Here is a 12,842-nt window from a genome sequence, read left to right as displayed (position 1 = left end):
CTCTGCAGTCCATGCCATGCAGGAAAAGAGGTGCATGCACACAAGGAGGCATAAAATGCGTTCCCCTGCATGCACCCCCAGAGGCTGAGGCACCAGAGGGTCCTAGTTCCCTCACCTTCAGACTTTTCATGGCGGGCTCACTGCCATGAAAACGCTGGCAGTGAGGAAACTAGTAATATGCTTGGAGGTACCGCATAAGCACCACCAGCATATCACTGCCTCACACCGCTGCAGCACTGCCGGCGAACGGCGGTTCCCCAGCAGTTGCAGGAGGCCTGTGGCCGTCCAAGTGCCAAACTCATAATAGGGAGGTTGGACCTCTGGTGCGGTAGTAGCAGCCACGCCACTGCAGGTTTGGCGGTCCAATGTACCGCCAAACTCAATCACTCCCTAAATCAGATATTAGAAACCTTGAGCAATCCCTTCCTTTCTTAATGAGGAACAGCATGAGAGGCGTTTAGCGGACGATTAGATATAGCCATGCAGTAAGGTATGTGAGAAGAAAAAAACTACGGAAGCCTAGCGATACACATTCTGGGGGCTTGGCTATGGAATGTTAACAATTACGAGATCTTTAAATAAAAATAACTTGTTCCCTGTAACATGGCCCAACAAGCTATTTTAAAGACGCACTGCAAGTACTATTTTGAAACTGCTTGAAGCAGCTGAACAACTAAAACACATCTGCAATTAAACCATTGCTAATTACAATCATGGATCGCTGCACAGAAAACTGAACCCGACCGAAACCTCTGCTTTAGAACTAAAAGCAAGCGTCATCACACGTACTGTTAGAATCTCTGCCATGAAGGGAAACAAGGCATTGGCGAAAGATCGATTTAGTCCACAGTGTTCATTTTCATTTCATGGAAGAATGCAATTTAACATATTAGTCACATAACCAGAAAAATACTTTAAGCCGTAAAGGTCAAAAGATCTCCCGCATGCTGCCAATGGTCTAGACAAGAATATTAATGGCATACATGAACTAAACAGAAGCATTTGACTAGTATTTTTAGTGCTCCTGCAACAGTTAATTTTCAACTAAATACAACGTCCCTGGACGTAAAAATAACCTCAATGCAGCATTTTCTATTATAGAAATTACTGTCAGAGCACTATATAAATTAAGTTACGTTCTCTTAATGGAAAATGAGTCATTACTTAAAAAATCTCTTTTCATACACACTGTTGATTTTAAAATGTGGTATTATGATAACTCTACACCATCATGGTGACAGGTTTAAGATATTGGCAAAGACAATACGTCTCACTTTTCAGACCGATTGGCTTTTCAAATGGTTTAAGCCATGCTGCAGCATAGCATCACTGTTGGTGTGCAGCATGGCTAATAAAAAGGAAAATAATGGCCTACAAGTCAGCTGCTCCAATTTGTAGGCGCAAACACGAAGCATGCATGCGCTTACAAAATAATCCAAGATTTCTTTTCCTTCCGTTTACCAATCCGGGTTGGATTGTTAAACAACAAAATGCATCACTTAGGGCAGAGGTCTTCAAACGTTTGTAGGTTGCGCCCCCCCAGCTGAATTGTTTTAGATGTCGGGCCCCCCACCGCCTGAAAAATTTCTGGAATCTGGTACACTCTCCCATTTCCTCCTTCTCCGTGAATTCCCTCAGTACCACTCACCAACAATGCACCTCAGCTCTCCATAGCACCTTTCTGACAAACATTGCATTTTTTTTTATAGCGCTACTCATAGTTTACTCACACTCAGTTCTTTGATCTGCATGGTACACATTCTTTGCAGCAGGCACATTAACCCTCTGCGCTGTGTGGGTGGCAGGAGTGCCCATGTGAGTGCATCGTGAGGGATGCAACAGTGTTAGAGTAGCTAGCATCCGGGTGCAGTGGCACCGGTCGCACAGCCCTAGAGCCGGCCCTGGCTGCAGCAGCCCGGGTTGAGACACAATGGGGTGGGGGCAAAAAGCCCTTTTAGCTCTAAGGGCGTTGCACGCCTGATGGTGTCCTACGGCTCCATGAGACAGCACAGGTCGAAGGGTGGGGGCACTGAGACAGAAGCGCAGACATCACACAAGTAGGACATCACCTTCGAATGTGAAATGCATTGTGGTAATGGCATATAAACCAATGTTTAGGGCACATTTTACAACAAGAGTCCATGGGTGTTGCTGCCCCTCTGTCCTATACTGAAGGAAGATGTGCAGTAACTAAAAGCAAGAAATAAACCAACTGTGTCACTTTTACTCTCCTCCCCTTTTCTCAGGTGCAGGCCTTCGATGCAGGTAATTATACCTGCATTGCCTCCAGCCAGTTGGGTGTAGCCGAGAGGACATTCACCCTTCTGGTCTAGAGTAGGTGCCCATTGCACTTTATTGGATGACATACTTAAGTATGAAAGTCGTGCGGGTAGAATAAATAGTAAAGGTTATAGAAACCTCAGCCAGAAGCAGTGGAAAGGAAAGGGATCTCCGTGATTGTCTAATTATTCCAGCATAGAAGGCAATTGATTTCACATTCTGATAAATTTTGAAAACCCTGGGTTTCAGGTGTAGCACTATGGACGCCTCCGCAGATTTTATCTCCCTATTTATGTATTGTATTCAGTGATGGTATCTTGTCACCTTTTGGCACTTTAAAGCACTTTAAGATAATGCTAAAATACAAAAAAGTGCAAACTGAGATGGAACTAGGGAAATGTGGACATTCATAGCAGGCAAACCGTGCATGGCGTGTGTAAGGTGGAAGCAGAAGACATGCATTGCAGTATAATCAGTGGAACTCCAGGGTGTGGTTTATGTAAAGTGCCCTGCTGGAATTTAAGTGGTTAAAATCTAAGTCCAAGCTCTCTTAGAGCAGAATTCATAACTCTTAAATTGGGTGCAAACACTGTTTTCTGCAAATTCTGAAGTTATCGCAACCCTGGAACGAGGCTATAAACAGGCGTTTTAATACCACAGGAGATGCCTGTGTAATTTTAAGAGAAACGTCCACTCCGTTCTGGGAAGAGCTAAGAGCTAACCATCCCAGGACAGGGTTAATTCCTAGAGCTGATATGTTCCTTGCTTTTGGTTTCATAACAGAGGAGACTCTTTGAATTCTACTGCAGCTGAAGCATTTCAGCTCTAGGAATTAACACTGTCTTGGGACCATTAGCTCTCCAAAATATACAAAAGCATGGGCACGTTGTGCCCCACCGATTTCCCCGCCCTCCCCCCTACAGCCGTCCGTTACCACCAAACCCCCAGGCTAATTGGCTGCTGCTCCGGAGGGACAGTGGAAAACAAAGGTAAGAGTGTAGGGCCGAGTGCGTGCCCCACCCTGAGAGGGTGTTGCCCCCCCCCCCAGGGAGGCACGCCCCACAGATTGGACTTCGGAGCAGGGAAGAAACAGGAGGGCATGGGAAAGGAACACAGAGGGTAGGTGGAAGCAACAAGTCTTGGTAATTGAATTTGGTCGCAGGCGTCGCGGCTAGGGCTCAAATATTTATTGCAGCTCAGACTCAAACAGCTGAGCCAAGTGGCGGCTGGAGGTGCGACCAGGCAGCGCTGTCACGCCGTGATGATTTACAGCAAAGTAGCCCAGCACCTCCCACAAGTTGACTCTCAGCAGGAAGTGATGTCAGGCCGGGTCCCTGTGGCACCTAAGTCAGTGTATCTGCTGCTAGTAGCTCAGCCAGCCGATCGAGTCCCAAGCCTGCGGGACACTGCGTTAGTCTAACACCTGATGCGGAGTACTTGGCAGGACTGCACAGGGGTGTATGGAGAGGGAAGCAAAAGCAGACAGCAGGGAGGGGGTGGCAAAAGAAGCAAACAAAAATAAAGAGCCCAACATGGAGTTAATGCTCACGGGAGAGTAGCTCCATCGTCAAAGCTGTGTAAAAGTGAAAGTGCGCCTTACAGCGGTCAAGGACAAAGTTATGAATAATTACATCTTTAGAATGGTATGAAAAGAAATTTGCTGGGGGAAGTGGGTAAACACTGGGGGAACTCATATATCCTTATGGAGTGCTTTTAGAAAAAGAAAAAAAGGTTCCAGAAAAGTAGACACATGCGGATGGATAAAAGGAGCCAATCAGAGAGATGGTAAACAGGCTATGCTCCACGGGAGGGATTAAGACCAGATGGACTGACTAAAACAAATAAAACTAATGAATAAAAATAAAGTTAATAGGAGTGACAAAGCAAAAAATAATTGAAAGCAACGAGTGGAGTTGCTTTCCATGTCAGCTATTGACATGTCTCCATTAAGTCTTTGGCAACTAGATAGCTGCCCTGTCTGACAGACTGTAACCTAAAAAAGCAGGTTAGTTTTTTTTAAAAGCACTTAGAAGCTGCACATTCCTAAAAAATAAACACACACATCATAAAAAGGCCTATAGCCATTAAAAGGCATGCTGTAATGAAGAATACTGAAGGATACAAAGTGAAAAATACAGCATATATAATATTTTCTACTATAACCCGACCTTTAACTAACCTTCCTAATATTTGACTAAAGAGGGGCAACATTGTCAGAGGAGGACATCTTACCCTTTTCTCCGCGACCCCTTCCTCTCCTGGACCTTCTTTGCCGTCGGGTGCATCTTTCAACACTGGGGTGTGTTTTTTGTGTGCTGGCTCTCGGTTTAAGGTTGTATAGCCTATGTGTTCATAAATTGGATTTATTGTCATCTTGGCGATATATTCAGCAGCTTTGGTCTCGATATAGAGCGTGATCAATCCGTCAGTCACTAGATCATGAATAGATTCAAACCGCTTCTCCCCAACAAAGTGCTTGCCATCGTAGTAGAGTCGGAAGTTCCTGGTCTGATTTCCAAACCTACATCAAGGAAAAGGGCAAAAACATTTTAAGCAAAGGTACAATGTAGATGTTCATAATCAAGAGCATGAATTGCATAATTCTTCAAAAATATTTTTTGAGCGGGTGCCGAAAGCGGAATGCAGATGCCAACTCTAAAGAAGGGAAGAGCCAATAAAGATGGACACCTGAACAGCAACTGGCATTTTTATTTCAGCACAGGTCTATTTTCAGTTATCTGGCAGTGATATGAAAGATCGCATAACAGGTTTCAATATAACTGTTAATTAATTGAACAATCCAGTGTGGTGTTAGAGCTCTGCGCTAAAGATCATTTTGTAGGCATAGGCCAGCCACTGTAGACATGAGTTACAGTGATAACAGCACATGGGTGAATGAATATTCCTTAGTTCTGGCTAGTGGCTGAAGTCTATCTTTTAAGCTCTATACAATTATCCCTCTGTGCAAGTCTTGCTGATACCAAGCTTTATTGAAAAATTGTGCAACATTTAGAAATCGAGCCATCCAAGTCAAATTTTGTTTTGAGCTAGGTTAATCACTATTTGGCCTAGCTGTTTCTTCTAGATGGGAAGCTTATACGTTGTAACTAACATTTTATTTCTCAAATAAATGTAACATAAACCAGTATATAATATTGATATGATTGAAACAAATTGGGAGAGACCGTGGAAATAACCAAAGTCATTTAAAGTAGGCAAAAAAGCCACTTTAAGAGACCCTGTCTGCGTGCATTAAACTAGTAAAGACTTACAGTATTGTTCACAATCCGAACTCACTAATATATACAGCCTGCCATTACATTTCCACTTTAAAATTCCTGGAAAACGCACAACAATCCACCCACAAACCAAATCACAATTCAAGGTAACCAGCCTAAGGCCTCACACTGTCTCCACATCTTCCGAAATCTGATTCCTCATTATCCCTAACCTAGATTCCTTGACACCTGACTATCTTTTCTTTTTGGCGAAACAAATGTGATATCAGCCCAGCACCATCCCTAGTTGGATTCACCCAATCAGTAACGACCCAACTTTCACTATACTCTCAAGCAGATTCTCTTCCTCTTGCAAACCAGGAAAAAACAGGCATTTTCCTGCCCCCTATACATGCACCACCAGCAAAAAACAATAAAATAAATTACAGCAAACCCCACAGTATCTCACAAAAACACTTAGAAACGGAATCTCTAAGCTCCAACATATAATGGTCAATATCCATAAACCATACACAGAACGTGAATGCCATCAGACCTGCACATACTCATCTTCCAGAGAAATGTCCCCATGCTTGATTAAGACAATAACTTGCGGCACACAGAAAACTTGAATCTCTCCTATTTAGCTTTCTCTGCACCTCCTCTATAGACCCTGGCATCCTCGCTCCCTACCAAACTCACTTCTGCACCAACTACATCCAAATAAAAAGAGTACCCGAGTACAGGGTCTTCAAAACGAAACAAATCTACTTGAAAGAATTAAATATCTGACAAATGGACCAGGTCATTCTCAGCAAATTGTATCACCAAACAGTGAGGACAGCATTCGCCCAAACATTATCCTAAAATATGCTTGCCATTCAAACCCAGCATCCACCGAATGGCTTGGTGTCCTCCTGCTCGGCCAGCCACTCAATAAATGAATGACAGACAATCCTTTCCTTTGAATTTCCAGCAGTTCTGGTGCACACCCTGCTCTAACATTACAAGAAAAAACAATAATTAGAACAAGAATCCATAAATCAAAATGGTCCCTCCTGTGTAACAAATGTTTTCCAGAAGCTGGACTTTCAACATCCAATGTTTCTAATTATTACCCTTGAAAACCCATTCTATCCAATACTGTAACACAGCACTTATCGTATAAGAATGTGCATCAAATTGTTACGGAGGAAAACCCAGCATCAAATATCTCCATAAAACACTCAGAACGTGAACAGGCAAAAGTTCTTAACATTAAACTCACCTCTGACCGGAAAAGGATATCGTCAAGTGGGTAAACGGAATAATACATGGACCTGAACTTTATTTATTATTTATTTATTAAGTAGTCTAACTACCCAGCCCATCAAGTCAGTTTCAAATTTCCGTAATCATATATGCAGTCTACCTATTCCTATGACCTGTACTAAGCAACTTAAGTATCCTAAAGGTCCCCCAAAAATAGCCAAACGTATACAACCACGAAACAGTGTCACAAAAGCTTAGTGTCTCCCTAAAACACCCAATGGTGCCTGCCGCAGATTAACTGTACCGCACAGCTACTTCTCACCAATCCCTTTTCTTTTGCCCAAACTCCTGTTTCCCATGGAGGTGGCTCCCCAGAATACTTTCCCATGAAATGAAATGACTGCCTGCCAGCTTGCCAGTAATTGTTACAGGTGACCGGTTGGTCACTATAAAATGCACTACATCCTCCCATCTCTTGAGCAAATCTGGAACTGAAGTCCCTCTCCTTCAAGCACTGCTAGCTTAAACGTCACACCAGGGCTGCCAGTAACTCTTCTTAGTTGATGGTGCTGATTTACATTTGTAGCCAGTTCAAGAACACTCATTCACTCAATTCTCACAACTCTGGTGACGTTTTGGTCTTCAGTGCTTCTGCTCCCAGTGTATTGAATCTCTGCTACTGTGGACGAGACAAACTAGCCGCTATGTCCCTGTCGACACCCAGTACGCCATGCCCTAAACAGCACATTAAAATACAGACAACATAACCTGAAAATCCATATACGTTTCAGCACTCTCTTCTCTTTAGCTTTTTTAAATTACGCTACTGCAGACACTATCTCATTGACAACAATAAATGTTGTTTTCTGATCATTCAACTTTTCACCTCAAAATACCACTGCCATAACCAAGAGGAAAAAATGCCAAAACGCAATGCTTTTCCCTTGCTTTAATCTCCCCATCCCAAAGAATCCATAACATCCCGCACCAGACACATACAACAAGATCTGAACCCAACAACAATCTCATCCTTCAAAAACCACATCGGAGCTCCCTGTAAATGCTTAAGAAATTACACTTATTCCTTCAAATCTGCTCTCAGCCCAATGTTAAACCTCACCCTGTGATGTGGCAACAAAGCCCCAACATATTGAAAAACCTAACTTTCAGCAGCAAGTTCTTAATGCAGTCAGCACCCCACAAGCAAATGGGCAGTAGCACCTAAACCTCCCTCAGCTCTAACATTTTTGCAATTTCTGCCTTGCTCACCATTGCCAACAACTCATCAGCTTTTATCTTCAGCTGCCATTCACACTGTTTACAATTCCACCACAAACAAGGCAAAACAGAAGTAAGATATCCATCTTCTTGGGGATCAACAAAACTCCCAAACTCATTCATTTAACAGAAACCCAACCCTCTCTCTCCAGATAAAAGGACATTACTAATGAGTATCCAGTACCCAGAGTACCACTGCATAATGGTATACAACAGCTCACTGAGGGCACATGAAGTTCCACAACCCATGGGTAATTCTTTAGCAACACAATTAGCTCCTTGAAAATGAATTATCAAAGAAAAATCATTGGGGTGTACCAGCAGCAATCTGAAAACCGGCTGTATATGATATGTTGCCAATTCTGTCTCCACACACACCGTCTCACTGATCTAATGACATCCACCTAAGCATATTTTGCAGAAGTGTCCATCTGTGAAACAGAATCACTGACTGGCCTAGGAGAGGAGACAATGGATGAACAAAGCTGTATTCTTCAGCAACCAATCCCAAGAGTTAAGCAATCAGATTAGGCAAAGGCCAATTATAAAACGGGTCTGAAACTCTCCCTACCCAAGCCTCTACATATTTCCTATTTGGATTCAGCTCAGCTCGAAACCTGGTGGTGTCCTCTTACAAGCTTTCCTCCTGGGGAGGCAGGAGCTTGTTGGTTTGTACCTCTCAGAGTTGGAGCAAGCTTCCCTTGGAAATAAAGACGGCTCCTACCCTCCCGAGCTTTCGGAAATCTTGGCTTTTCAGTAATTAATGGTTATGGATTGCTCTCTTTTCCTTCTTACTGCAGTGCCAAGACGTCTCCGGGTATATGTTCATGCTCTATAAAAACCCAAATCAAATCGAATTATAGACCCTTGAAAAGAGGATCTGCTGCCCTCGTCATGTTTAATGAATTAAACTGGTTTTAAAGTTTGAGATCGTGAATCCGCATCTTCAGTCTGTCAGTTGTATATAAAAGCGGGATAACAGCTACCTCATTTTTTCCAGGCCCAAGTCCTCTCCAAGTACTCACTGGGATGCTGTGCAACCAGGGCAAATTGCAACTTGACAGGCCGTCTTCCAGAATTGAGGGAACATCACCTGAAGTCTGGATTTCTTGCTAGAAAAGCTGTGCATCTGTCCTGAAGGGTCTAAAAAGTGGCTTGTCTGCTGAACAAAAGAGCCTGACTACTCTACAGGGGGAGAGGCTGTCCAGGAAGAAGGGAGGTCAAGCATATGTGTGGCGGCGGTTGTTGTCCGGAACAAGCAGACTTCTAGAGAGAGATCCCTGAGAACCCAAGTGCCAGAGGACCTATCACCCCCGAACCCTGACTCGGTCAACAATTCCAGGAGTGAGACACAACAATGTGATTGGCGGGACACAAGGGTTATGAGTGCACATTGCTTGCTCTTGCAGGGCTGCACCTGCCGAATTCCTGACCAGTATTTGTGAAGCTGCATCTGCCAAATCTGTGATTGGCCCATTCAGGTTGCAATTACCTAAGTCTTGATTACCCAAGTTTTGAAGGCCATAGCGTGGGCTACACCTGGGATACAGCCGATACAGATTGGGCCATAACTGTGCAGAACCTGAAGGACAAATGTAAATGGTCTAGACAGCAGCACAGCACGTCAGGTCTGCTGATCTCCGAATGACTGCAAAGAAGTTGAGCCGGTTTACTGTTAAATGTGGCTGTGTGCAGTGGTTGAAGGAACTCCACAGAGTATGTCTGTACTCCGCTGTTCTCACCAGTGTGCAAGCACACCTTCTCAGCACCATGTAGACTGGAAACGGGCCTTAGACCGACTTGTCTTGCGAAAGGATAACAGACTTGAGACTGAGCACAACTATGTATAGGTGCTGGTTGAACTTCACCTGTGCTATATTCACGCTAGTCCTGTTTACCTCTAGAGAGGGGGGGGGAACCAGAACAGTGCAGCAACTGACAATGAAGTGCTCCAAGACACAAAGTTGTTTTTATTATTGTAATGTGCGGTATAGAGTGCGACTGTGTGATTAAAGTACTTTCCTACTTGTAAAAATAAACACTGGCCTGGACATCCACTTTATTGGGTCTTTTGACTGTTGAGTTCTGAGCTCGAACAACCCCACTCTAACTCCCTGAGAAGCCTGTGACTGCTCGTCCTCACTACCCTGACAGTGATGTGATGTATTCCTATAGGTTCTGTATCGATCCCCCTACTCCTGACCCTGTTCTGGTTAACAAGTTAACTAGCAGCCATCCCATGATGCAGAAACCGTTATCTGATGAAGCCACACCACGGCACAGGAACGTGTTATCTGATTAGGTCATAACGCTTGCCATCTAATTAGACAAGCGATATTCCTCCAGCCCCTGATAAGGCATACGGAGTTCTCAAAACAAATCAAACCTATGACAACCTGGGAAAAACCCTGCGGCCATTGTTTTGATTTCATCGAGAACTTCAGCAAAAGAATGTGCTAACGACCAAGTCGTATGACATCCTTATTGACGTATCTATGTCCATCCTTACGTCAATCTCGGCACCTTATAGGTATAAATATTACCGGTATTGCCTTAAGCAAACACACGCGGTGGTGACAAGATCGGAGCAGCCAGACTTGCCGAAGCCCAGAGCAGAGCAGACCCCGCTGGCGCAGCCCCGCCTTCCTGACGCGCTGAGAACGAGACGCTGCTTTCTCCTGCCGAGAAATCCAGCTCCGGCGCTTCCGGGTAGCCCTCGCAGGCAGCCTGGAATATCGAGACCAGAGACGAGAGATACCATCCCTCATTCATCCTAGATTCCAGGTACAGAACTGAATAACCCCTTAGCAGAGAATTCTTGAGTCAGTCACTTGGCAAAACAAACTTAACTTAAACTGCTACTTTCTATTCCCGCCCACGTATTAGGCTCAGGTCAGGTACACTGGGGTAGGCGTAGTTAGAAACACCAGTTGAGTACGATTAGTCAAATGTATATGTGTATGTATCTATTTTATCCATTTTAAAACACCTTATGGCTTAGAAACCATATAAATGTTTTTACAGTATTATTTTATACTTCTGCTTTTATTGTATGCACTTTACTTAACCATAAGTATTGCGATAATATCGATCCATTTCTCTTGTATGAGAAAAGAGACTGATCAATAAATACCATCTTTTATTGAACACGCCCGTCTCTTCCTTTTCTCTACAATCTGGTGAGACTAAGAATGCACTGACTGACTGACTGAGTAAAATAAGTTGTCTTTTGTTTTCACACGACTGTAGAGATACACTCTTGATTAGGGGAGAGCAAAGTTGTCATGTTCTATGGTTGTCAGAAACTAAATCCCTTCTTGTCTATCCAGGGAGGTTCAACTCCTCCTTGTCTATTCGAGAAAGTTTCTAGTGAACTCTGAGCTAGCTGGCAAACCCAAAACTTTAAGTCTAATATCGACAATAGAAGACCTAGTTAACGTCTGGTCTAGGCCTATACTATTGAAGGTATTATTCCAATGCGCAGAGCCTATTGGGATAATAGGAACTACACTGCATGGCGCCCAAACGTTTGGAAAGGCGATAAAACTAACGCAAGACATTAGAGTAACTCAGTCGTGCTTTTTCACTCAGACCCCTTTTTTCCCATAATACTCCAAAGACGTCTGGAGTGGGTGAAAGGTCATATCCGCCAAACCTCGCAGGAGGAAACTCCTATGTATGGTTCTTGGTTTAGTCAACGTTGAAGGATACACTGTTCCAAAATATTGTGCATCTAATCTTTGTTTCCATAAGAAACCTGTTCTGCAAACAAACGGTAAAACCTTCCTGTCGGTAAAATGGCAGAAAGTGATGATGAAAGAGAAGCAGTTAGAATAGCAGCTGAACTCGTAGCAGCTGATACTGCTATGCGAGAAACAGACCCGAATATAATACGCGGTCAACAAAAGAAAATCTATAACTTTAAAACTTATAGAAAATGGACTGACACCTAGAGGTGGCACAGTCATATTCGTAATAGAGGCACACGAATATCGGCAGACAGAGGTATTCTATTCATGGATACACTTTCAAGCAGCAAACGCTGTAACAAAGCACTTCCACTATTACAAAACAGAGGAACCTCCTAATGAGTACACTCCTTTCGAGGAGGTGGAAGTACCACTTAAATTTCAAGACCACCTGCTCTTGTTTAATGGCGCCCTAAAACATAATAATCACATCACCAGGCTCGGTCCATTAGGTAGACCAGGAGCAACGTGGCCGGTCCTAGCCGGATACACACCACATCCAGACATCGATGGGATGTCTGCAGCAAACCTTTTAATACAACTAAAACAATTAATAAAACTACATAGACAATTAGTCCAATATGTAATGCGGACTTCAACAATCCAACCAGCAATTAAAATTCCACAGCTGACCCCTCATCAGGGGAACACAAATAAAATTACACCACAGAACATACAATCCTGCCTGGGTAAAGTACCAGCTAAACGGGAACAAATACCATTCTGGTTAGCACAAAAAATCACCCAAATAGAGGCGGTGTTTCCAGACACCACCCCGTTAGAAAAACACAGGATTCTGACTATCTGTCTTCCAATGGGAATCGCACCACACGTGGAGGACTGTGACACTTGGGGTACAGTCTTTGCTTCCATCTACACAAAAACGCATGGTGTTCCATCCATCTCGGTAATACCAGATGTGCTAAAACAAATTCAAGATGAATACGGCCCAGAACCCGCTTTAACTCTTGGTATGAAATTACTGAAAGACTTCAAGCAGGTCTCGGCTATATTACTAGCCAATATAAAGGGAGAAGCAGCAAACGTGGCGATCCGCCAAAGGTTA

At 43.6% G+C, this 12,842-nt stretch overlaps 1 protein-coding gene across 1 annotated transcript in view; it reads right to left on the bottom strand.

Moving 5' to 3' along the window:
• CHN1 (chimerin 1) overlaps window positions 1-12,842 on the bottom strand; it is a 407,318-nt gene that overhangs the window by 151,270 nt on the left and 243,206 nt on the right. The window contains exon 6 of the mRNA XM_078681533.1: window positions 4,513-4,801. Coding sequence (XP_078537659.1) covers window positions 4,513-4,801 — 289 coding nt within the window. The remainder of the gene's footprint in view (window positions 1-4,512; window positions 4,802-12,842) is intronic.

The sequence above is a fragment of the Lissotriton helveticus genome, chromosome 3_1 (assembly GCF_964261635.1).
Source record: "Lissotriton helveticus chromosome 3_1, aLisHel1.1, whole genome shotgun sequence".
Taxonomy (NCBI): domain Eukaryota; kingdom Metazoa; phylum Chordata; class Amphibia; order Caudata; family Salamandridae; genus Lissotriton; species Lissotriton helveticus.
The sequence above is the reverse complement of the archived record's forward strand: the minus strand, read 5'-3'. Positions and strand labels throughout refer to the sequence as shown.